At 40.9% G+C, this 27,137-nt stretch overlaps 1 protein-coding gene across 4 annotated transcripts; it reads left to right on the top strand.

Moving 5' to 3' along the window:
* Positions 1–1,191: 1,191 nt before the first annotated feature.
* On the top strand, positions 1,192–27,012 carry RB195_007484 (uncharacterized protein; the record flags this gene model as incomplete). Of its 4 annotated transcripts, none has more annotated exons than XM_064181139.1 (44): positions 1,192–1,333; positions 1,606–1,712; positions 2,499–2,595; positions 4,105–4,257; positions 4,441–4,583; positions 4,662–4,737; positions 5,502–5,614; positions 5,868–6,016; positions 6,083–6,155; positions 7,553–7,720; positions 7,779–7,883; positions 9,358–9,451; positions 9,518–9,567; positions 9,650–9,686; positions 10,130–10,264; positions 10,332–10,455; positions 11,100–11,213; positions 11,408–11,473; positions 12,611–12,723; positions 12,792–12,871; positions 12,941–13,010; positions 13,077–13,238; positions 14,071–14,128; positions 14,184–14,327; positions 14,437–14,516; positions 14,586–14,726; positions 14,814–14,971; positions 15,141–15,257; positions 15,361–15,437; positions 15,846–16,000; positions 16,071–16,169; positions 17,438–17,572; positions 17,637–17,780; positions 17,903–18,077; positions 18,156–18,315; positions 19,150–19,297; positions 20,081–20,239; positions 21,473–21,580; positions 21,737–21,841; positions 23,137–23,205; positions 23,320–23,414; positions 26,061–26,227; positions 26,521–26,571; positions 26,901–27,012. In XM_064181139.1, 44 exons carry the CDS (start codon positions 1,192–1,194, stop codon positions 27,010–27,012), a joined length of 5,028 nt encoding a protein of 1,675 aa, XP_064037949.1. The 4 variants fall into 4 exon arrangements, with proteins under 4 accessions (XP_064037949.1, XP_064037950.1, XP_064037951.1 ...); XM_064181138.1 differs by having other exon boundaries at positions 26,127–26,227; XM_064181137.1 differs by lacking the exons at positions 1,192–1,333; positions 1,606–1,712; positions 2,499–2,595; ... (8 more) ...; positions 9,358–9,451; positions 15,361–15,437 and having other exon boundaries at positions 9,538–9,567; positions 15,862–16,000.
* Between the last annotated feature and the right edge of the window lie 125 nt (positions 27,013–27,137).

A 27,137-nucleotide genomic window follows, 5' to 3' on the forward strand; every position in this document is an offset into this window, starting at 1 on the left:
TTTAAAATCTATTTTTTTCTCAGATAAACTCTAAAGACCATAAAATCTAGAGAGGAACGATTCCAGAGATTTATCTGACATTGGTGAAATTGAGAAATTGCGAAGGAAACAGTTAAACATAATACACGGTCGAATGAATTGAATTGCTCAAATCGCGAAAATTGTCCGAATGGATTTTCGACGAATCGCGGGCGGGGGCGGGGCGCAAGGGTGGCGCGTTGCAATAGAGAACGTCGTAAGGAACCGCACTCCGAAGCCGACTGTCTACCGTGGTGCAGGGAGAGATGAGCGGAACCACCCCTGTACACATAATATACGATGCGGTATAGGTATACTCCAAGGAAAATCCATACCACGCCAGATTCGGGGGTGATGCTTTCAAATCTGCTTCTGCTTGTGTCTCTTTGTTTGTCTGTGTACGCTTGTGCTCTTTTGTTTTCTTCGGAATCCAGTTAGTTTTTTTTATATGTCTTTTCCCCGTTGTCAGTTAGGTAGTACGCTAGTCTGTCGTTGTGTATATACACCCTCGGGTTGTCAGTCAGTAAGACAGTCTGTCCGTTTGTCTGTCTGCTCCTCTGCCTCTCTGAATACACCATTTTCTCACATTATTGTCATGTCACCTAACTGTTGGGTCGCTAAGAAGTAAAAGGTATTTGGATTAAGCAGTTCTCGCAACTATTATCCATGATCAATGAGACTAATCCGGCTTGACCAATGAACAATTTGGGAAAGATCAATAAGCCCAAATATCGATATTTGCTGCCTTCGTATCTCTTATCATAGGTATGAGGATAATTCTAGGATTAACACAGGATTAGCATAGAGATCAGCTGATGCGAGAATAACATGTTGTTGATATACGTGGTAAAGTCGCAGCTCCTTGTGATTAGGCGGTTCCACACGGGTATCGGTGCATGATTTCGCGGTAATTCGCCAACCAGGTGAATTTATTTTGTTTCAATAATCCGGATAGCGATAGCTGCTGCATTTCTAGTGTATGATCTACCGGAGTTCTCCACAATTTTTAATTTAATTTTCCACAATTTTAATCCAATTTAATTTTTTTTCAATTTTTATTTTCTTCACAATTTTGATCCAATTTAATTTTTAATGTTCCCTCGAAAAATAATCTCGAATTTCCCGATGATGGAGAAATAATCGCCGAAAATACAGCTTCCAGCATGTTTCAGGATGTGGGCGATGCTTGTTGCTGTCGTCGCCGTCGTCCTCGTCAATCGGGTCCAAACCGTAGACGATTTCATGGCTAAGAAAGTGTTCTTAAAGACACCGGCATCCTACGTGAATTTAACCTCGGAAGCATGGAAAGTGCATGGTAGGTTATGATTTCTTTTATCAAACACTATTAGAACAGAATTCTCTCATGCTTTCCAAAATTATGGGAAAAAAATTGTTCATAATAATAATCAAAGTTTTTTTTTCGTATTTTGTATTGTAGACAAAAATTTTCCAACGTTCAACGGCTTTTCAAAGGCTCTGCTTTGAACTTTAATGAACACAACTGTTGTTGTTAATTTGTAAAGAGCGCATAATCTAATGATGGATGTTCACTTATCGATCGATCGATCGATCAATATGTGATTTCAGACGGAGACACTGAAATAACGATTGCCGTTCGCTTCAAACCTAACACCAAAGTTGGCCAAGTGTTCAGTTTACGAGCGATCGCACCACACGGGAGGAAAATAGCAAAGGTGCGCGATGACGATGGTTTCTTGGAAGCCAATTTACAGATTCTACAGATTTCGTAGGATTCTTCAAAAACATTATGTGATTTAATTTTTGTTCACGATTTTCGGTAATATTTTTTTTAAGGTAGGCATTCCTAATTTATGACCATACATCTTTATTTTATTTTTTTATTAAACTTTATTATATTTATTATTTTATTTGTTTATTTATTATTTATTTTATTATTTTATTGTATTTTTTAAATTTCTTTATTTTATCTTACCTGTTTGTTAATCTTATAACCTTTCTTAAATTTTTATTCTCTTATTTCAATTCTGACTTTTATTTCTTTATTTTAATTGTTATTTTTATTCTTCTTTATTTTATTTTACATCTTTGTTAATCTTATAACCTTTTTATTCTCAAATTTCTTGATTGATTTTTCAAAGCCGTTCTTTTCTGACTAACATCTGCTTTACAAGAGTTTTATACAGTCATTTGGTTAGAGCTCAAAAATTAAAATTGTTTTTGTTTTTAATTATTTTTAATTTTTTTTGAAACTTTTGATTCCTTTTTTTGTGAGTCTTTTTTTTTGTTCTTAAACTTACGTATACTTAGTACATTCCATATTTCAAGCAGATATTTAAAAAATGGTAGGAAAATACCGTATTCAACCAAAGTTATTGGAAAAAGAAACAAAAAATACATTTATAAGTGACATGTGACGTGGCGGGGGCGCTACCGTCACTGCAGCATTTTTACTGCGCTCACGTTATCGATTGTTATCGATCGTCTGCCGTCGTTTTCAGCTTGTCGGTAGTCTACACAATGGATACCTCCAGTTGAATCTGTTGAACACTGACGGGATCAGCATACTGAATAAACCATTCAGCACACATTTCTTAGGTAGGTGCCTTCCAATTTTTTTTTATTTTTTAGTTTTTTTTTACTTCTCTGTTTTTTTTTTCGGGACCGTCATGTTCATCCCTTCTTCGAATCCCTGAATAGTGGGGAAGTGCTCGTTTGAGGCCAGAAGGCCTATCAGGATCAGAAGTAACTTTCAAAATCTCACAAATTTCATTCTGAATTTGATTATTTCAAAAGTTACTAACCTGTATTTCACTCGAAATTTGTGAGATTTTGAAAGTTACTTGAATTTCGCTTAGTTTTTGGGTTATTATGGAATAGTTCCTGTGCGGATGAACATTTTCAAAAATCAAAATCTACAACAGCAACGAATAGCAGCGATTAAAACAATTTTGTACAATTATAAACCAGTACCAAACGTACGTGAACCCTGAAATACATCCGAAAAATAAAATTATAGCAACAACGCAACTAACAACAACTACGTCCATCAAAAAAAAATTGTTCTATTAGGGGCTGGCCTACTCATTTGTTCCCTCATAAAAAAAATTTGCTCAACTAATCTGGTTAGCTTAATGACATCGAAAAATATTCACTAACTAAACTCATAGGTGAACACAAAGGTTTTGCTTGGAAGTTCCGGATAGAGCTAGCGAAATAAGTTTGGATAGAACTAGTGAAATAAGGTTTTTTTTTGCTAAAACCTGCTTTTAAGACCTTTGAGAGAGCTTTTAGGAGAGTTACTGGTGCAAAATAATGTAGTTTTGGGGTTTTGGCATAAAAGACGATACGGGCAGGTGATGTCAATACCCCGTAATATCACAATCGAGCGAAGTAGGACACATAATGCTGGGATTTTCACGCCTAACTTTCCTTGCTCATTAATAGATGATTACTGATTACCACTAGATTATCATAGTGGAGTATTATCAAATAATTGAAAGTATGTTTAAACCCCGCGCCACCTTTGCGGCCCGCCCCCGCCCGCGATTCGTCGAATGAAATGAATTGCCCATCAGGGCGCCCAAATTGATTTTCGACCAATAGCAGGCGGAGGCGAAGCGCAAGGGTGGCGAGTTGCAATAGAGGACATCGTAGGGAACCGCATTCCTATGCCTTCTGTTTACAGTGATGCAGGTAGGCGAACGGTGCTATCCCTGTATTCATAATCTACGACTCGGTGTACTCCAACGAAAATCCATACCGCGCGCCACATTCGTGGGGTGATGCCTTCTAGCGAGCAGGAAAATGCCTTTCAGACAAAAATCGCGCGCAGGGACTTACCCGCCTACTTCGGTACAAAAGATACGGTGAATATCCTCCTTACCAGACTATCAGAAATGGGATTTTTAAAACTTTTTTTTTCTAATCGTGGTTAAAAAAAGTAAAGAATTTCCTAACAGTGAAAAATGCCGGCGGCTTTAATCTTATGTAAAAAGCTGTGAAGGATACGCGAGAAGTTGTGAAGGATACGCGAACAAATTAACCACCTTACCTGTGCTCCTAATTTTTCCTCCATTTTTTCCTCGCCTCCATTCTCAATTTCAGATCAAAACAAAGAACACAGCTTGGCGGTTCGTTTAAACACCAAAAACAACTCTCTATTCTATCGATTGGAATCAGACAGCGATCATGTTTGCGAGATCACGGAAGAAATCGATATTGAAGGGGTAGAGTTAGTGCCAACTCTGGGAGACGGAGGTAAATGTGAAATTTATCAGTATTTATTTATAAATATTTATATCATTATTTATTATTTATTTATTTATTTATAAACCCAGAGAAAATACTTATTTATGGAGTATTTTTATTTATAAACCATCTATTATTAATTCTAAGCTATTTATTATTTATTTATAAGCTATTATTTATAAGCTATCGCAGGGAACTCGATGATTGGCTGTGTAACATTGGTCACTGTGCAGGTGGGCGGAGCGACTCCGCCTTACGAGGTTATCGAGATCTCGTCCAATGAGATCGATGAGTGTCCGAGCGACGACGAATGTGCTTACAGAGATTGCAATAAGGCACGTTGGTTCATGCCGTTTCTGTGGGTTTTCGTACGAGTTCGGTCATGATCATTGATCGATCGTTGCTTGTTTCAGGGAAGATGTTTACCACTTGAGGTTGCGACGTGTGACTGCTATGGCACACATAAATCAGGTCCAAATTGTCGATACCGTAGGTTCTTGACTCTGACTTCAAAAATGATGGTCCATTTTGGTCTGATACGGTCTTTAAATAAAAAATACCGGTTATTTGTTTTAGTTAGACTTCATAGGGACTGTTGTTACTGTAGCAACAGAAGCACATTGAAGCTTGTTGCAGCAATTTTTTAAATCTTGCATATTTTGTTTATTTCAAGCGCGGTTACATATATATTTCTACAAACTTTTATTTACGTTTCTTTTCTACTTCTGTTTCCCTTTTCTTCCGACGAAACTTCCAATTTTGGGATTTATGGCGACTTTATTACAAATGATCACTATTCAAATATAGACAGGCCCTTTAAAGGTATCACCCCACGAATCTGAGGTGAAATAAATCTGAGATAAAGACTGCGTAGATTGCAAAAACGGGCAGGAATCTCCCCTCTCCCCCCCTTTTAAACGGCGGCTCCGAAGCCCCCCCCTTAATCCCTTTTTTTTCCCCCCCCCCCCCCCCCTCGTCGAAAATCCATTCAGACGCGCCGATAGGCAATTCATTTCATTCGACGAATCGCAGGGGGAGGCGGGGCGCAAGTGTGGCGCGTTGCAATATAGGACGTCGTATATCCCGAACCCGTCTGTTTACAGTGATGCAGGAAGAGATCAGCGAGATCCCACCCGTCTTTGCAATCTACGTCCCCCGTATAGTCTTCGGGCCTCGGAAATCTATACCACGTCAGATTCGTGGGGTGATGCCTTTAAGCCACTCATATGCAAGGTATATGTATTGATTTATAGCGTCTCGATCCGTTTTTGTGCTTAATAACGACGACGAGAGTCAACCTAGCAACATACGCTACACGCCGTGGAAGGTCGATCAACAAATCAGTCGGATAACGATCGATTTTAAGGTAGATCATAGTGATCAGGTTTTGTTGCCATCTGATGGTTACCGTGTGACTACAATATCGATCTTGGAGAATAGTGGATCTTTTGCTATTAGTGAACGTCAATTGTGTAGTTTCTAGAAATCCGGGATGATCCCGGTACTTACGTTCAAAGCACACAAAAATGCTGAATGGTGATCTTTATCTGAAATTCTTGCAACGTATCTGACACGGGTTTATAAGATTTAACATGTGTACGAACAACAACAATTTACAGTTTGCCGAACTTGACAACAAGCAAGGAGTACTGCTACATTCAATACTTAATGATGGATCTGTAGTGAAATTGTATGTGGTGGAACGGAATGGAAATCTACTTTTCGGAAGCTTTGGTCACGTGAATTTCACGCTCGACACTAGTGTTGAGTTAGTTCTGAGCGGTTACTAGGCTTCTTATATATGTTAGTCGTATCGATTTTTTTCTTATTCAAGATTCCACTCAATTTTTATTGGTATTCATCATGAATCGCGTATGATTGGTCTAACGGTTGATGGGGAAACGAGAGTAGGTTTTCTTTTCGTTTTCGGTTATCTTTTCTGATTTTCTCCACCCACGCTTGCATCTTTGATTGGCTAACCACGCCCACTATTTACTCATCTTTGATTGGCTGACCACGCCCACGGTTTACTAAGGTCCTAATTAATAGTAATTTTACAATTTATTCGATTTTCTTGTACTGTTCTCACAGAATATTTGTCTCGAAGTGTTTGCACTTTTTTTGGCGAGGCACTAACTTCGTCCACCTCTCCAAACTGACATTGGTGCCATTCTATAGTCGGATCAAAACAACAAGCACGGTGCATTTGCGTACGCGCTCGAAACGACGCGGAGGAGGCAGCAGTTGGAACCACCGAGGTGGGACCATCGCGAACTGCAGCGATGGGTGGTCCAAGCAAGGGTCCCACTACGCTCCTAACCGCTAAAGCTCCACCGCACCGCCTCGACAGAAGTCGCGTACCGCAATTGCACCGTGCTTCATGTCCTTTTGACCATATTAAATGTGTTAGCGAAGATAGCTATCTAGTAAATAATAGGTAGATCGAAAAACTTCCACTGGCCTCAAACATTCTTGGTTTCTTGTTTACAAAGATGCTGGTTCGTTTTTTTTTAAGGGCAGTATAAAGACAGTCTCTGTGAATTAAAGGCACGCATCTCACGAACGGGTGGTAACGGGGCAAGGTGGCGCCGAAGACTTCATAATGCAGAGGGATCTCACTGGTATGATTTGGCAAAGAATATACGGGGGAAAAACGGGTGATATCTCGCTCATCTCTCCCTGGATCACTGTAAACAGACAGCTTCGGAATGCGGTTCCTTACGACGTCTTGTACTGCAACCCACAACCCTTGCGCCCCGCCCTCGCCTACGATTTGTTGAAAATCCATTCGGACGCCTCGATGGGCTACACATTTCATTCGACGAATCGCAGGCGGGGGCGGGGCGCAAGGGTGTAGCACTGTTGCACTGTTGCAATTGAGGACGTCATATGGAACCGCATTCCGAAGCTGTCTCTTTACATTGATTCAGAGAGAGATGAACGAGATCCCACCCGCTTTTGCAATCTACACCCCCGTATGGTCATTGGCCCTCGGAACCCCACACCACGTCAGATCCGTGATATACTGCCTTTAATTGACCAGAGAACTGATCCCTGAAAACTGGTCTCCGTGTCCGTGTCTGTTGACGTCAACACTACATTCTCTCGCTAGACCAGCTGTCGTCTTTTTAACTCTTAAAGTATCACGACTGAGTGGTGGTTGGTCTACGAAGGAGATGATTCCGCCTCCATTGCGAACCAAGATGGGCGCTCCATCAACCTCTTGTACAAAATTCGCCAACGAATAAGCCGTATCCCGCCGTTTTTTCATAAATCGCTTCTTTAAATAAGGAACTCTTTCCAGAAACTCTCGTTCATGGATTCTCCTGTCGGCCTCCATCTCTCATCAATTTTATTCGGCGGTGCTCCCGCAACAAATGGTGCACGAGAATTGGGGATTACTGCTTGTTTGAAGAATGTGTACGTAGATCACCACGATATTCTTTACATGTTAAACGATAAGGACAAACGGGTTCGTGCTCTTTGAATCAATAAATCAATGACCCTACCGATCAACGATGACGTTTTAGGTGGAGTCATCGAAGTCTCTTTCATCTTGTAGTAACGACGGTAGCTTACCGAACTTAATCGCCGTTGGAGTACCACTATTCAACGCTGATCCGCTGCCAAATGACGTACGTTTGTTGGTCACAAATTGACCACACCCACTGGACGTGTTTTATTTTTTTCCACTCAAGTTCGGGTCATTTCAGAAACACATCTGTACTGAGAAATTCCATCTCCTATTTCTCTTATATTATCTTTCTTTTTTTTCAAAATGAACTTCTGATTTAAGACCACGAAATTTACGATGTTGGAAGCTTTCAAACATAAAGTTAGAGAGGTAGATATAATAAAGTAGAGAATAAATATAAAGGAATATAAAGTTAGAGATGTAGATCATGGGTACAAACACCCTAAAATCTTCCTGGAAAACGGCGTGAGAAACGAACACCGTTGGTCGAATTTTACCACGACGCACCTAACAACGCATCACGTACAGAGCCCAGGTAGAGCCTGCCGGAGCGTGAGGATAGCATAAGCAGCCCATTGATTGTGCGAACTGTGCCAGATCGCACAATTTTTGCGTTTGCATATGAGACAAGTTCTTAGGCGCTTAGTATCCGGAAAGACGTTTTCCACTTCAGTTTTCAGGATATTTAAGAAGAATTGAGTGTGATTGCGCTCATGCTCGTGTTCTAATTAACACTTTCATTTCATGGGGAGATCTAACATCGTCAATTTCGTGGTACCTGCTGCCTTTAACAAGGAATGGATTGTTTGTTTATTTTGTGATGGACGAGTTTCTCGTCCATTACATGAAGCACGTATCCAATCGCGTACGCGACTTCCCTCAAGGCGCTTCGGTGGAGCGTAGCGGCAAGGAGCGTGGTGAAAGCTTTACTGGCGCCATCCATGGCTGGAGTTTGCGACGGTCCCATCGCGGTCCCAACTGCAGCCTCCACCGGGCCGTTTCGAGCGCGTACACAAATGCACTAGAACTACTGCGGTGGATATAGCGGTCGAGGTGGGACCATCACAAACTGCAGCAATGAACGGTTACAGCAAAGGTCCTCACTCGAACTTAATCGTTACGTCTCCACCGCATTGCCTCGAGCGCCGGCGCCTACGCAATTGCACCAATCATCATATAACACATCCGAATCCAGTTAAGGGTTCCAGTAATGATATTTATCAACACAAATATTACCTGATGATACGTGACATTTTGTCGACTGATCAGCTCCAAGCACAAACTTTCTCCAGAAAGCATCGTTCAGAACAATAGAAACTGTTTATTACCGGTTTTTCTCTGCGATAAGGCGATTATGCGCAACCATAGGAAATTGTAAGTTTTTTCAGCTTCCCTGTGAAACAGCGAGAAAATAATATAATTTTATTCCACGTTTTCGTGTGAATTTCATAACGGGTACGCTTCAAGCTGAATCCCTTTCCTCCTTTTTTACCTGAACTAGCACTAGAAGCCTGGGTGATGAGCAATTTCACCGACTGGATTAGAGAACGTACTTATGGGACCTATCCGCACCTATGGCGTATCCAGTTTTTTTTTTCTGGGAAATTCATGAAATAATTCTTTTTCTCTTTCAGCTTTTCGACTTTATCAGCTCTCAAGATAATTCTAGTGATGTGGATGCAACATCCGGAAACGAACCAAATGCTGGGAGTTCAAAAATTGAGATAAGTGAAAGCTCTACTCTATAATACTATCGATTTTATCGATTATCGATATCGGATAATTGGTTTTAAGGTTCCCAATTGTCGCCAACCATGCAGCACCTTACCGTTGCAAGTGAGAACGTGAGTGCTTAGCTTCTACTTTTTATTTTGTGTTTTTTTGTGAAGCACTGTTTGTCGCCTTGTAGTGCTTAGTTTTTTTCAGATTCATAAAGGTGGCATTTTCGCATCAGGACCACGAAGTATGTTTGGAGATTTCTTTGTTTTTTTTTCGAATAATTTATACAAAGGCAGCATCTCTTGATTGAACACCTCCGCCGTAGTGCGCGGCTAGGCGATCAAAGACATTGCATTGCTGATCAGAACGAAATTTCTGCAATTGCGGACATATGAGTATTTTTTCATTAAGGGGAGGTATAATTGGATCAAAACGACATGAGGCACGGACAGTTGCGCAAGCGGCTGCGCTCAAAGCGGTGCGGTGGAACGCAGCGGTTGGAATCGAGGTGGGACCATGGCGAACTGCAGGGACGGGTGGCGGTAGCGAGGATCCTTACAGGATCCGAACCGCTACGCTGCACCGCGCCGCTTCGAGCGCAGCCGCTTGCGCAACTGTCCGTGCCTCATGTCGTTTTGACCCAACTATATTTTGATGTTTTTTTTTTGCCACCTTTAGAAAATTTAGAAGGTCCCACAAATCCGTTGCCTTGCGAGAAATCACAGGATTACGTATGTCGCAATGGTGCTATTTGTGAGCGTCGTCAGGAAGGACCTGTATGTTTATGTAAACGCGGTTTCGCTGGGAAATATTGTCAATTTGGTGAATTTTTCGTAGATAAATTTAGAATTTTGAAGCACTCAAGTTCTCTCGGTGAATTTCATTCTAGTTCTTCATCCTCGTACTTGTGCTGAAGCGAACACTTTCTACGGTCTCCCCTCAGGACCTACACATCTGGATGTGGACGGAACACGTCCATTGCTTGGTAGTGTAGCGGTTTGCCGCAATGGAATGTGAGTATCCATCGCTCATACCTCGGTAAACTGGCAAAAAAAGTATCCTAACACTTTACCTAATATCAATGAACGTTTTTTCCCACAAACTAGCACTTTTTTTTGCCGCCGTAGTGGCGATATAGTCGGGTCAAAGCGACATGAAGCAGGGACAGCTGCGTAAGCGGCCGCGCGCTCGAAGCGGCGCGGTAGAGCGTAGCCGTTGGAATCGAGGTGGGACCATGGCGAACTGCAGGGTCGGGTGGCGGTAGCGAGGGTCCTTGCACGATTCCGACCGCTACGCTCCACCGCGCTGCTTCGAGCGCAGCCGCTTGCAAAACTGCCCGTGCCTCATGTCGTTTTGACTCAACTATAGGTTCAGATTGGAAATTTCCCTGTTATTTTCGCCGCAACGAATCATGATTTTAATCCTTTTTTAAATAAGATAGAAGAAATAAAATTTTCACGAGTTTAGAAGAAATAAAATTCTTCACGAGTTTAGAAGAAAGTTCAATACCCGAACGACCAGTGCTTTATAACCTTATAGTCATTTTTAAAGGAATTAACGTATTAAAAAAAAAAACGATTTTTTGGCATGGATCCTACAACTGCATGATCCAATAATTTATTGATTATAATCATAGCTGCGTATCGCTAATTTTCAGCACTACAGTACCCCACGATATGCCGAATGGTACGGTGCTGCGATCATCCGAGGACAAGACAAATTCACTGTTTGTTGTTTCCTACAGAGATTTCAACAATGAGAAGCTAGCCAGGTAAATTACCTTCAGGCATTATTCCTTACACTACTTTGGAAAATGAAGTAATTTGGTTTTTTCGCCATTCCTATTGTTAGAATAAATTGATGAATGCCATGTCTACAACACACTATTCACTTCCGGTATAAAACGATTATTGTAAACAAATAAAATTCTATGTGGAAACCATGGATATTGATCGAAAATTTCAGACTCATCAAGAATTCCGACTCTTGCAAGCAATTTGTGCAATATGACTGTAACAATGCCGCACTTGGGTGAGTACCTAAACATATTTCTGATATTTCTCTACATTGATTAATTTATTCTAATTAACTATTATTTTATTATATTTATTTTTATATTGATTTAATTTAATTTATTTATTATTATTTATTGTACTTATTAATTATTAATTAATTTTTTTCACACTACTTTTCTTCGTTGCTTTGCATTTGCTCCATATCTTGAGCACTACGCTACTTGCAATATTTTTTCTCGGTTTTTTTTTTTGAGATTTTTGGAACGTAGTTATTTTAAATGAATTGTATTGTGCTGCGGTTATACTGGCACAATAAGCTAAAAGCGATTATCGATAACGACAATACATCCAGCTCAAAAATGGTCTTATTTATTTGTTTATTTATTTCTACATTTCTCTATGTTTATAGTTATATTTATGTATTGTTTATATTATATACTATGTTTATTTTTTATTTATTTATCTTCTTTCTTTATATTTATATTCCTCTAATTTATTTATTTTTTCTTTTCGTTATGTTTATATTTCCCTCATTATACAGTCCTCGATATTCATATTTATATTTATATTCATGTTTATAGATTATTTATATCATATAATATATTTATTTTTATTTATTTAATTTTTTTCTTTATATTAATATTCCTCTATGTTATTTATTTACTTATTTATTTTTCTTCTTTTATATTTATATTTCTTTCATTATACATTCCTCAATATTTATATTTATATTTATATTTACATTTATATTTATATTTATACTTTTTATATTTATTTTTATTTTTATATATTATTTGTATTATATAATATATTTATTTTTATTTCTTTAATTTTTTTTCGTTCTTCAGATTTATATTCCTCTAATTTATTTATTTTTCTTTTTCTATATTTATAATTCTCTTATTATAATTCCTCAATATTTATGTTTATATTTATGTTTATATTTATACTTGTATATCATTTATATTGTATAATAGATTTATTTTTCTTTATTTAATAGTTTTCTTTCTTTATATTTATATTCCTCTAATTTATTTCTTTATTTATTTTTTCTTTCTTTATATTTACATTTCTCTCATTGAAACATTATAAGCGCAACATGTATAAAGTAAATAGAAAACGCTAATGTAAATAATAATTAATGTTTATCTAGGTTTGAGTTGAAAAAAACATGGTTCCACGTGGCCACTTCGGATCGTACTGTAGCACAAATTGGACGTGTGCCAAATAGTTGCACCTGCATGGATTTGGGATGCATTGAAAACAGTAATTCTTTGATTCCATGCTAGAAAACAATAGCGAGAAATATTATTGATTTTTTTGCTCACAATCAGAGAAATGCAATTGTGATTCGCGTGCCATCACTAACGATATTGGATTTCTCTACGGAGAAGATGCAGGGATTACTAGAATAGTGAGTTCTCATCGACAGTTTTCGACAGATTACGAGTTCCCTACGAAAATATGTATGTACCGTATTTAGGTGGCTCTACATTCTGATGGAGATGTCAATGGTAAAATGACGCTGGGACCACTGGAATGCGAGGGTTTCGGTCAGTCAGTCATGGGATTTTTCACCGCCTTTTTCACGGTCTATAGCCTTTATTGATCGATTTCAGCCGGCTACGGACCAATTCGTTTTGCTAGAGAGCGGGCACTTGATGTTCGTCGATGGAGTGGTGAACTGTTGTCGTTACAATTTCGTACAGCCAACTCAACGGCTACACTATTCTCCGTTATAGAGGATGAACAGAAATATCTGAAAGTTGAATTAGTGAATGGTGAGTCGGGTAAAAATCGCTAAAAATCTAAAAGTAGCTTCTTTATTCAATTATTTGTCGCTCATTCTCGATCTGTAACATTTTTTGGGGGAGAGTGTAGTGTAGCGGTTAGAGGATCTGCTTCCTGCACGATCGATCAGAGGTTCGAATCCGCCTTAGTGATCACCAAGCCTTGCATCCTTCCGGGGGTCGGAAAACACTGACTTGACACATCGGCTAGCCCCCGCAAGTCATTGTATGGGCCAGTAACACGCTCGTAAACCCCAAACGATTTTGAATTGAAGTGAACGTGATGGCGGATCCTAAGCGGATTGATTAACGTCAATATCGTTGTCTTTTACCCTTTATATCCCTTTTTAAAGGATATTAAGTGCTGGAGAAACCTCTCTTATTGTTATATTTGAACTTTAAAGGCATCGCCGTAAAAAAACGAGCCGGAAGATACGGTTTCGGGCGTTCCTGGGCGCTACTTTCTACTACAACGAGTTCGATTGGAGCGCGCCAGCCTTGTGCATGCGCCGCATCTTTTTACGGCAATTAGGAATAAATGGACGGAATCACCCTTCCCTCCATAACCTACTATGCCGTATACGAATACTCCACCTGAAATCCGTACCACCTCAGGATTCCCTCCTTTACTTCCATATTTACTCTCGTCCGTTTTTCTCTTGAAATTGTTCTTGTTGTAATAGCGTTTTTTGTTATTCGATCTCTTTCTCGTAGAATCAATTCACCCGTCAGGGTGTCCAGGCCACTTTGGATTTTTTTCCCTATCAATCACCGGCGAAAATTAGCCGACAAACGATTTTTTTACAAATTGTTTAATCTACAGGTCATATGATCCGGGTTTCGCTGTCAAATGCCAGCGCAACGGTTGAATCTCAAGCAAGGTTGGTCTTCGAATAACGGATTTATCCGTCGAATCGCTATCGATCGATACTTCAGAATTAACGACACAAAATGGCATCTGTTAGTCCTTGAATTCGCCAACGATGAACTTCGTATTGGAATCGACAGTTTTAATGCGTTCGTGGCAGTTTCTAGTGATGATATCCCGGATGGACAACTGTCACTAAACGACGACATCAAGTAATTCCGTCAAAACGAATGCTGTACCTTCCCAAATATCGCAATTTTTTGCAATTTTGTCGAATTTTGTCGATTTTTTCTCGCCCCCTCACTGATCAATGATTTACAGCGGTTTTACTGGCTGTGTTCAATCGCTTATAATTGACGATGATGCGGTGCATTTGCAAGGACTCGCCCAAGAATTCGAAGGTATCATGAAGAGAGTCCAGGCACGAAGAGCCATCTTAGTCCCGCCTGGATTGATATCTTCACTTTCAGAAATTTCTCCTTATTGCGAAGATCGCTGCAATGGGAATTTGTGCCAAAATTCAGCGGAATGCATCCAAGATTTTGCTGCCGATGCCGCCGTTTGTCGCTGCCGAAATCCAAACGTGCAAAGCGGACGCAACTGTGAGAATGGTTCGTTGGGAAGGCGGAGCTTTTAACTAAATTGACCAATAGCAAGAAAGTCCTAGTTTATGAGTTGAGGAATCATCTCATTTCTAGACATCAATCAAAACTCGTCCGTCTCATTTCATGGTGGATTTCTGAAATATGAGTTGTCACAGAACCCATTGATTGGTCAAACTGTGCTCTCTTTTCGAACCGACCAATCACAAGCGTTGATAATATTTGTTCACGATCACAACAACAATTTTATGCAGGTACATCAATGTATTTTTCCCGAACGAATAGAAAATTAGTAGGTGAGAAATATATTTAAAAAAAAAAAGGAAATGACACGTCAGTATTACGGTATATTAGACTCTAAACCTTATTTTTTTCATTTCTCAGACAAATTACCTAGCTACCAACCAAGCTTATGCTTTTAAGCTTCACCTCGCCGAAGAGGTTAACCTCACCTTATCGCTTAACAATGAAGATATTGTGTCTTCGTGTACTGTACGCGCAAGACCTGGGACGGAATACAGTAACATGAATTGGATACAGGTAGGGAATTATGTATTTTACAAAAACAAATGGAGACCGATGTGCCTCATCATCTGTTGCTCTTTCATGTTCTGTGATTGGTTGACTGTTATGTCAGTTAAAGGGATCATCCCACGAATCTGACGTGGTACGGATTTTTGATGGTCAAAAACTATGCGGCGGCATAGATTGGAAAAACGGGTGAGATCTCGCAAATCTCTTCTTGCACCACTGTAAACAGACCGCTTTGGAATGTGGTTCCTTCACGACGTCCTCTATTGTAGTGCGCCACCCTTGCGCCCCGCCCCCGCCTGTGATTCGTCGAAAATCCATTCAGACGCCCCGATAGGCAACTCACTTCATTCGACGAATTGCAGGCGGGGGCGGGGCACAAGGGTGGCGCATTGCAATAGAGGGCGTCATAAGGAGCCGCATTCCGAAGCCGTTTGTTTATAGTGATGCAGGGAGAGATGAGCGAGATCCCACTCGTTTTTGCAATTTACGCCCCGTATAGTCATTGGCCCTCGGAAATCCATACCACGTCAGATTCGTGGGGTGATGCCTTCAATCACAGTGCTGTGAATAACTCGCAGCTAAACACGTTCGAAGCATTTTTAAATGCGAGAAATGGCTCTTGTTTCGGATAACCATCGAACACTCGCTGGAATCATCGACATTAACGGTGGATGACGATGCATGCATTATCCATACGCCAAGACAACTTTCACAACACCCTGTACAAAAGTTTATCAATGTTTTCACAGGTTACGTATGTTTTTCTGCCCGGAAAATAATTGATGGGTATTATTTCCTGCTTACTTCCTATGTTTTCAGACATAGTGGTCATTCCCGTGGGATTAAATTCGCCGATAGAGCCGAAACCATTTGTCTATACTTTTGTAGGAGGAATCGAGCGAGAATCACATACAAGCGGTGAGCTTCGAATTGTTCAATGCGGAAATATATGACAAAAATTTTGAAAAAAAAAATAATATTGAGAAAGTATGGGACCTTGGAGTGCATGTAGTTGGATGCTGAGATAAAAATAACGGCGTCTCTAATTTCTCTCTTGTTCAGGTTAACAGCTTTCATGTATTTACACAATGTTCAATTCATGTGGGTTCAGAATATTTAACTCTAAATAAATAAATAAATAAATTAATTAATTAATTAATAATAAGAAATAAAAATAAGTAATTAATAAAAATTAAATAACTTATAACCAAGCCAATGTGGCAAACTAAGGATTCATCTTTTGAAATACTCAGACGCATCACTCCACGAATCTGGGGTGGTATGGATTTTCGTTGGAGTATATCTATATCGGGTAGTAGATTATGAATACAGGGGTGGTTCTGCTCATCTCTCCCTGCATCACTGTAAACAGACGGCTTCGGAATACGGTTCTTTAAGACGTCCCCTATCGCAACGCGCCACCCTTGCGCCACGCCCCCGCCTACGATTGGTTGAATGAAATGGATTGCCTGTCGGGGTTCGTTGAATGGAACGGATTGCCTATTATTAATGGCTTTGAATTTTCCAGGCTCTGACGAAGGCGATAACGCCAAAACGTTAGACGTTGTTTAATAAAGACGACCAATACCAATCTTGGCTACAGCTCAAGGAAATCATTTTAAAACCCTATCGGGGCGTCCAAATGGATTTTCAACGAATCGCAGGCGGGGGCTTGGCGCAAGGGTGGTGCGTTGCAATAGAGGACGTCGTAAGGAACCGCATTCCGGAGCCGTCTGTTCACAGTGATGCAGGGAGAAATGTGCGGAACCACCGCTGTATTCATAGTCTACAACTTGCACTAGATGACGTCGTAAGGAAGCGCATTCCGAAGCTGTCGCATCCCGATTCAGGAAGAGATGAGCGGAACAACCGCTGTATTCATAATCTGCGAATCAATGTGGGTATACTCCAATGAAAATCCATATCACGCCAGATTCGTGGGGTGATGCTTTTAAAGGACGAGGAAAGTTCATATGAACACGCTCCTGTTCGCCATCATTAACATTTTCTCGGTGTATCGGTTCAGGATATTTACGGAACTCAGGCTGAAATCGGAGGACTCGTCGTGGAAGAACACTTTAAAACTTTCTTAACGCTTTCATATCAGCCATGGAGTATTGAAACGGAAGATAAATCTTCCCTATTGAAATCAATTCACCTAGAAACCCCATCTGTCACTTATTAAGATGGATCGATGGTGCTGCGACCGATCTATCAATGTGCCGTACCAAATCTCCTTGGATGCGTACGTGGCCTAAGAATTGGCGGTGAAATAGTCGACCTACGTCAGACAGGACACGGTTTTCGACCGAATGATCCAAGTTGGTTGTACGGTTACGGTAAGCGACACCTGTAACTAACGAGCAACTCGTCCACTTCATTTAGAATTAATCCGTATCGGTTGCGAATTGGGATGTAGTTCGTTGGATTGTAAGAACAGCGGACATTGTTCGGTGGGATGGCTGGGGAACGGAGACGTTACGTGCGATTGTTCCCGTACAAGTTATGCTGGATCGGATTGTACTGTTGGTATGTACTGTACTTCCTGGTATTTGTCCCTCACTTGCAGGAAAATTACCTTAGATCTTCTACCTTACCTTAGATTTTTCATTTTCGAGATTTTCTGTACTCTGTTAGATTTAAATTTTTAGACAACGGCCTTATTCTCGCCGCTAACTCATACTTCACATTTGATATGGATCGATTTTTGTCGCGGTACATTTTGAGTCCCATGAAACGTACACAAACGTTGCAATTCGCTTTTGCACCATCGTCACCGTCGACACATCACCAAATTTTAGCCACCGTCCAGTTTAAAGACGAACGGTCCGTGACTTATTGTTAATGAGAGGATTTTAACTCCTCGTCCCGCCAGGGCCGCCAGATCATATCTATCTATTTTAGGATTTTCGAAGTGGTCCTGAATAGAAATGGTTCTGTGAATGTAGGAATTGTGGATGGCAGCAAAAAGGGCGTAGTTAAGACATTTGTGGGGAATTTCTCAGATGGTTATAGGCACTTTTTCGTGGCTCGATTCGGTGCCCACCAAGCAACTGCAGTTACTGTGGGTCCCATTTTCTTTTTTTTTGTCCTGATTATGATTTTTTTTTAATTTATTAAGATTAGATTGCGAAACATGCATGTGTAGTCGGGTCAAAACGACAAAGAGAAACAATAAAAACAAAAAAAAACAATCACGAGTGCGGTTGCGGTGCATTTGCGTGCGCGCTCAAAACGGCGCGGTGGAGGCAGCAGTTGGGACCGAGTTGGGACCTTCATAAACTGCAGCAATGGATGGTGCCAGGCAGGGTTTCACGACTCGCTACCAGCCGCTACGCTCCAACGCACCGCCTCGAGAGAAGCCTCGTACGCAATTGCGTACCTGCTTCATGTCGTTTTGACCCTACTATACGGTATAGGTGTAGTGTGAGCGGATCAGCAATGGTGGACGAATATCAAAGAGAAATTCTGGACGAAAAAATTCTTCCTGCATAGAATCAGCTTCCTTAGATGGGGCGAGTCTAACTGTAATCGATACAGCAAACGTATTTCAACTTTTTGTGTTTTTTTTCTGTATTTCGTAAACGAAGGAAAAAGTAATGATGTAGTTCTTAGGAAGTAAACTAAAACTCGGTCGACAACTTAGTTCTTCGTTAGATTAACCTTTAATTAATTTACCTTTATTAATCTTAATAATAAATCTTAGATACTAACCTTTATTAATTTAATCTTTATTCTCTTACAGTATCTCTTTTGTTTCATTAGATTCTAGACGCTTTGAGTGGAGAACTTTGATTAGAGCTACCAGCTTGATCAATCGAAACCTACATACATTCCAGAATTTTCATAAACTCTAGTGAAATGTTCCTAACGAAAATCTATAAATTGATCGATTCAGGTGGACGCAATTCGTCATGATTTTGAATTTATGGCCGAAAATCTAGATCTTTACAATGCCAAAGAAATCGTGCTCGGAGGTCAAAAGTCTGAAAAACCCGAAATAACTGCACAGAGCATGAAAAACTACTACAATGGCTGCGTGTCGAGTGAGTTGTACATTATTGATTCTTATTATTGATTCTATTGATCGCAACAGAAAAAAAATATGCTGGAACTGAGTTGAAGTATGCAACGTTGGATTCCTTTTCAGGAGGTTTCTTGGAAAAACCGTTGCATCTATGAATGAATGAATGAATGAATGAATGAATGAATGAGTGAATGAATGAATGGATGGATGAATGAATGAATATTTCGCCTCCCAAATAAAATCAATATTGAGTTAATTCTTGCGATATTGAGTTAATTACCAATTAATTAAGTGTTAAACAAATTAAAAAATAAAAATTGGTGGAGTTGCAACTAGAGCGCAATTTTTCTCGTTTCACCAGGATTACTTTTGGTGCATGACGGGGCGGATGCTAATAGAGCGATGAGCATTATTATTACAATAGATATGGTATCAGTTGAAAATGTGCAGCCACACAAAAATCACTTGCTCGTCCCTCCGTGGACGAGTTCTCGATTTCACCTTTGGTTCATACTTTGTCGTGTAGCAGAAGAGATTATGGTGTCAAATTTGTTAATTATGCCAATTATATTGATTTTTGTTATTATTATTACTATTAGTTGTTTTAATTATGTTAATTATCAATTAATTTGCAATTATGCCTTCCGAAAGCAGCCTCGGAATTGGTTATTTGCAATTTGCACTTTTTTCCAGAAAACTTTATTTCACTTTATTTATTTAAATTAAATTAAAACATATTATATTGTTACTATTATTTGAACATATTAAAATATTATTTAAACTTTATTTATTTGTATTTCAGATCTGGATGTAGATTTCAATATACCAGCACTTCGTGCCACCCCTATCTCTTATTTGAACGAAGACGTCCCATCACTAGCTAATTATAGTTGGTTAACTCCTACAATCAGTGTTGTTAGAGGAAGATGTGCACCGTTTAGGATACCAAATTCATTGCCAGGTTCCTCTTTTTTTCTTTTCTTTTTCATTCATTATTCCTACTTGTTTGAATATTTTCACATATTCTCATGAAGACGGATGCGTCTTTCTTTAAAAAAAAATCGATAAACAGAGTAGAATATTAGCTTCAATTGTAGTTAAATGAATTCGAAGGGTGATGAAATGATTTAAACCAAGAGTACACCATTTGATGGTCCTTAGCTGAAAGCATCACCCCACAAATCTGGGGTGGTAGGGATTTCCGATGTCCGAAGACTATACGGGGTCGTAGATTGCAGAAACGGAAGTGGGATAACGCTCATTTCTTCCTAATTGCCGTAAAAAATGGCCCGGAAGATGCGCCGCGTGCACAAGGATGGCGCGCTCCAATAGAAGTCCTCCTAGAAAACAGCGTACCACTTAACAACTTCAAGCGTTCCGATACGAACCCGTATAGTCATCAGCCATCGGAAATCCATGCCACTCCAGATTTGTGGGGTGATGCCTTTAAAGATTCTTCGGGACCCTCTCCTTCCACAAACGCATCATTGAGTCGTTCAGTCGGGTAAAAACCACATGAACCCTTGCCGTTTTGACCCGACTATACAAAGCGGCGCGGTGAAGCCAACGGTTGTGATCGAAGTGGGACCATCTTTGAGGGCGTCACCCCACGAATCTATGGTGGTGCGGGTTTCAGGTAGGTTATGCCTCTACGGGGTCGTAGATTATGGCTAGGGGGGTGATTCCGTCCATTACTTCCTAGTTGCTGTGAAAAACCGCCTGGAAGATGTGGCTTCGGTCGTTGCGGCGCGCTATTTTCTACAAGGAGTTCGATTGGAGCGCGCCAGCCTTGTGCACGCGTCGCATCTTCTGGGGAGTTTCTTAGGGCAATTAGGAAGAAATGGACTGAATCACCCTTTTCCCCACAATCTACTATATCCAATCCGGTACAGGCAAATCCACAACCCGCACCACCCCGGGATTCGTGGGGTGGTGCCTTTAAGTGCACCAGGACTGCGTAGACAAATGAAGCGAGTCCCAACTCGATCTCAACTGCTGGTTCCATCGAGCAGGTTCGGAAGGAGCTGCTTACGCAACTGGGCTGAGCTTCAGGTTGTTTTTATAGAACTAAAGACAACGGGTTCCTGGAAGAATCTGGTGGTGTTCAACCATCACCCATGAACAAGCAACGTGTAGTTTGTTCGAACGCGCTTTTCAATGCAAAATTTCTCTTAAATAATGCTTTCACTTACAGTATACCATGATCCTGTCGAGTTGCCAATATGGGAGACGAATTTCCAGCGACATGTCTACCAATCGGACAGTAAAGATCCGTTAGCCATCGGAGAAGACGGAAACACATGTGGGTTAATTGTTTCGCTATTCGCCGAACAAGAACGCTACTAAGCGTGAACAAACCTTATTGATCGAGAATAGCTCAATGTCAGTGAAAAAAAACGTAATCTACTGCGATAATCAATGTGAATTGCCAACGAAAAATCAATAAATCAATTTTTAGGGTTGTGGGCGATTGGGATTATCATCGTGGTGATGCTACTACTGCTTGCAGCTATTGTCATCATTTGTTGTTGTTGTTTACTGGGCACCAAATCCAGTGATAAACGTAAGGTTTTTTTCCTAACTGAAGGACATGACCAGTACGTCATTGGTGCGATGAATATTTGCATTGAATTTGCGAGCCCGGCACTTTGGCTTATTCTTCGTAAGAATATAATCTAATCCGAACATTAAAGTAATCTGAGCGCGTTTATGTATATTTGCGCTATGGAATGACACGCGCGAGTGTAGCGCAGTCGGTAAGAGGTTCCACTGCGACTGTACGATCGCAGGTTCAGATCTGCCCTGGTGCCAACCAAACCTTTCGTGTTTCCGGGCTCCAAAGCTCTGACTGCACACGTCAGCCAGCTAGTGACAACCCGTAGGTGTTTATACTCGCAAGCGTCAAGCTATGTCGACTCGTATCCTAACTGCGGTGGAAATATTACTCCATTTCAAACAGCTACAGTTTCTGTTAAAACTTGAAACTGTTAAAAGTGCTTCTGGATAGGTTTTGATTCGCAGTATTCTCGTGTTTTGTGCGATTTGTGGTTTGGATTTCTTTCGAGTGTTACGCTATCATCAAAAAGTAGGACCAAATCAGGATGATTTATTCAAATCTATTAAATCTATTATTATTTATTTAAATCAATGCGATCCGGCGTGGTTCAGACCTAGTAATAAAGATTATCTATGAGTGAAGATTGTACATTGACCGGCTCATTTTCTCTGTCATTATCTCCAGCATGAACGGGTGCAGCACAGTCGGTTAGAGGTTCCGCTTACAGCACAATCGACCGGAGGTTCGAATCCGCCCTAGTGCTCACCAAGCCTTTCATCACTCCGGGGTCGATAAATTGGTACCAGACTTGTCTGGGAGGATAAAAACACTGACTTGACCCATCGGCCAACCCCCGCAAGTTATTGTATGGGCCAGTTACACGTCCGTAAACCTCAAACGATTCTGAATTGAAGTGAACGTGGGGGCGCATCCCAAGCGGATTGATCAACGCCAGACACACTTTATCCTTTATCTTTTATATCCCTTTTTAAAGGACATTGAGTGCCGAAAAAACCTCTCTTAGGGTTATATTTGAACCTTAAGTTTTGATTTCAGTGAAACATTAAATCGGTTCTATTTATTTAATCAACTGTGGATTTTTTTTAAATCATTCTTATCGCGATATTGGAACGTAGGTATTCGTAATGGAGAACGACTAAAAAAGTACAAAGTTTACTTTGTTTGGCTGATTTTCCTTTATATTTTATTTTTTCCTTCATGAAATGAGCAGGGACCTTTTCCAAAACAAAAAAAAATTTTGGTGCTATAATTATACACCTGGCCAATGTACTATTTTTAAGCTGTGATCTCCAAGGATGAAGAGGAACCTCTACGAATACTCGAAACTCCGCCTCCCTCTCTTATTGAACGTGAGTTCTTGATTCTGGAAGAGATTTCCAAAAAAAATGCATTTGAATTTGACGAAATAAAGCAGTGTTACTTATATTCTCTTTAATAAAATAATGAGAATCTGCATGTTACAGAATCGAGAGCGTCCGAGAAGCTAGTGACATTTTCAGAACCGAATTCAACGATGAACAATCATGTACCATCGAAAAAAGAAAAGGATCCAATTGAGGTACCTTAACTAAGCACATTCACCATCCCCAGAGCTTGAATAACACTTGCAGTAGGATCAAAACGACATGAAGCACGTACGCAATTGCGTACGTGCGGCTTCTTTCGTGGCGCTTCGGTGGAGCGTAGTGAAACCGTTGCTGGCACCACCCATCGCTGTAGTTGGCGACGGTCCCACTTCGGTTCCAACTGCTGCCTCCACCGCGCCGTCTCAAGGCGCGTACGCAAATGCACCGCAACCGCGCTCGTGATTCATGTCGTTTAGAGCCGACTATATAGTACGGTCAAAACGACATGAAACACGGACATTTGAGCAAGCGGCTGCGCTTGAAGCGGAGCGGTGGAGCGTAGCGGTTGGGATCGTGGTGGGATCCACGCTACCGCCACACACCTCTGCACTTCGCCTTGGTCCCATCTCGATTCCAACCGCTGTCTCCACCGCACAGCTTCCGAGCGCGGCCGCTTGCGCAACGGTCCATGCTTCGTTTTCACCCGACTATATCACCGTGGAGCTTCTGAAGCGGGAGCAACGTGAACCACGCCCACTCTTTTGCGTTCCATTTCCGCTCAATCCTACCTACTACTGTATGTTCCACCACCTCCCCCCAAATAGCGTGGATCTAGAGCAGAAGTCGAAGATTGTGTAGAGATTAATTGCTTAGATATACTTCCACCGATTTCTGCAACTAACACACGCTTCTTTAAGCTATCATTTCGCATCTATTGCTTGTTTTGCAGGCTGCGGAGGTGCATAAATGAGGAAAATTTGATATTTCTAGGAAATCCAAACCTTCACTTCGCAAAAAAAAATTTAGAACAATTCCGGTTTATAATCCTCATTCACTCGTTCTCTTCTACAGACGAGAAGTGATCCTCACGTCTTTTTTTTGCATTGCAAGGATAGATCATTTTCGGAAAAAAAAAGCTTGGAAAGCTGGAAGCTTGTTTTTAAGTTTTTGTAGTGAATATGAACCCAGAGATCGACAATGTTTTTCTGCTTCTTAGAGCAAACAACCTAGAATAGAATGGAATGTATACTCGCCTAGTCGATTAACCTACTACGGATCAGTTTTCGCAGAGAAAAAAATTGTTAAAGCGCATTCATGTATAACTCTGGGAGACATACAACATAAATCCAGGCACAGAAGAACAGAATAAATCAATGGGCCAGGCTATTATCTTAGAAATGTCTTTTATTATTTTTATGGGTACTTAGTAAGATCAAGTGAAGTGCATACGAACGTTCTCAGTCAAGGAGGTCAAGGTCCTGTAAAATACCCATATTCAGTGATTGCATCGTGTCATATTTAATCGGATACAGTTATAACCTATAACAGCCGAGATCCTAAAATTTTCCCCATTGCAAGTCATGCCCATATCCCTACCTCGCGCACCTCTTGCGGTAATTTTCGATTCGGAGCCCTGAATGTATGGTTGGGTCAAAACGACATGAAACATGGAGAGTTGCGCAAGCGGCTGCGCGCTCGAAGCGGCGCGGTGGAGCGTAGCGGTTCAGATCGTGTAAGGATCCTCGCTACCGCCACCCATTGCTGCAGTTCGCCATGGTCCCACCTTGATTCCGACCGCTGTCTCCACCGCGTCGCTTCGAGCGCGCAGCCGCTTACGCAGCTGTTCGTGCTTCAGGTCGTTTTGACCCAACTATATCTCGCCTTGCCTTCAAGATATGCTAGTGAATGCACCGCAATATTGGTTTGTTCAACAGTGTTTGTGATTTTAAGAGACGTGTGTTCAGTCTTTAGATGTTGTAGAAATTTTCAGAAATTGTTGATCTTTTCAATTACATGCGTCATTTGAGCTTGTTTAGCAGTGTAGTGTCATTTGATGGTTTTTTTTTCGTTCTTATTTGCTTTTGGTGTGCTTCTGTCGTGGAATCAGGGAAAATAGTGTAGTGCTAGCACAACACGAGCCAGTAGGTTAAAGGCATCACCCCACGAATCTGAGGTGGTACGGATTTCAGGCGAAATATCCGTATACGGGATTGGAGACTACGGAGAGGGGGGTGATTCCGTCCATTTCTTCCTAATTGCCGTAAAAAAACGGCCCGGAAGATACGTCTTCAGGCGTTCTGGCGCACTATTTTCTACAAGGAGTTCGACTGGAGCGCGCCAGCCTTGTGCGGCGCCGCATATTCCGGGCCGTTTTTTACGGCAATTAGGAGGAAATGGACGGAATCACCCCCCTCTCCATAGTCTCCAATCCCGTATACGGATACTCCATCTGAAATCTGCACCACCTCAGATTCGTGGGGTGATGCCTTTAAGTGGACCTGGCTTCAAAATGGTTGTCATTGGCTCACATACGTGCGATAGGTGGAGCCGGCGCTCCGGCCTCGTTCATTTTTAGACGATTTGCGAACGGACCCCCCACACTTTCGTGAGGTTGGCGAAGGGATTCAGATCACTTGAGCTGGGCCCCATGGGCTAGACTCCCTTCACCTCAACAGGGTCCGGCTCCTCCCTCCTATCGCACCTGTGTTGGCCCAGATAAGCCACGCCCATATAGCATAGTTGCTTCGCTTGGCTGTTTTATTATCATCACCGTCTATCCACCAATCACACACACACAACCGCTCACCATCGCTCCTCACGCACACAGCCTAACAGCCGCGCTATCGCATTTTTCGTAGGCTAATCGCGCTGAATCGCCTCGATCCTCACTACAATCGGGAATGACCGCGTATTTCACTGCTCAGGAGAGCCTAAGCGAGAACGATGTGGACGAGGAAAGCGAGTACGATCTGGATGCAACATTACGCGACATCGGCGACGAGAATTTTGATATGCGTGATGTGACGTAAGCGGGTTTCTTTTTCATTTTATAGCACTAGTCACTCCAGTCACTAAGCATGTTTGTGTGTCGTTGTTGTTTATGTAAACCATCTTCATGTACATAGCTTCGTGTTGCTTGCTATTATAGTGATTTCACACATTCGTGGCTACAGAACTCATTCCGTATCTGAAGATTTTGTAACTACCACGGAACTATTTTCAAAAAAAAAAACCCATGTTTTATTAGTCTTTATATTTATTTGTAGTGACTAATGCAACAAAATGACTTTTTCGTCGAGTTTTTCCTTTATATTTTAGCAGACCTCAGTCGTTCATTGATCGATCATCGCCGCGATTATCTTCCTTCAGGTACGTTTGCTTTGCTTGCTTGCTTGCAGTTTGTTTGTTGTTTGTTTGCTTTCTGTTACTTGCAGTTTGTTCAGTTTACTTTTGCAAAATCTCACAAAAATCGGTGAAGAAGCAGTATATGTCTGAACAAACTACTTCTGTTTGCCCTAATTTTCGAAACTGACCTTTCGATGTTCAGATTCAGACTTTTGTTCTGTGCAAACAACTTTACTTTATATCTAAAATCTACAAGTTAAAGTGAGAATTTGGTATATGTAAGAAAATGAGTACCATGTAAAAATTCTGGGGATTTTCCTAACATATCTTTCGAAAAAAAAAACTTTTTCTAGACAAGGTGACCCAACCGTTCCGAAGGACAGTCCACTCTACGCACCAATTTCACCAAATCGATCGGCACGACCGATTCCCACACCGGTCCCACCGCCTAGAATTTCTTCATAGATAATTTCAATAGCTCAGAAGTTTAGAGAGCCTCCATGATAAATTTATCATCATCTAGTCTCTTCATTATGTTATCAATGCTTTTTCGGACCACTAGCTTTATCACTAGTGTCCCAGTTGTAACT

This window comes from Necator americanus, chromosome I, assembly GCF_031761385.1.
Source record: "Necator americanus strain Aroian chromosome I, whole genome shotgun sequence".
NCBI lineage: Eukaryota > Metazoa > Nematoda > Chromadorea > Rhabditida > Ancylostomatidae > Necator > Necator americanus.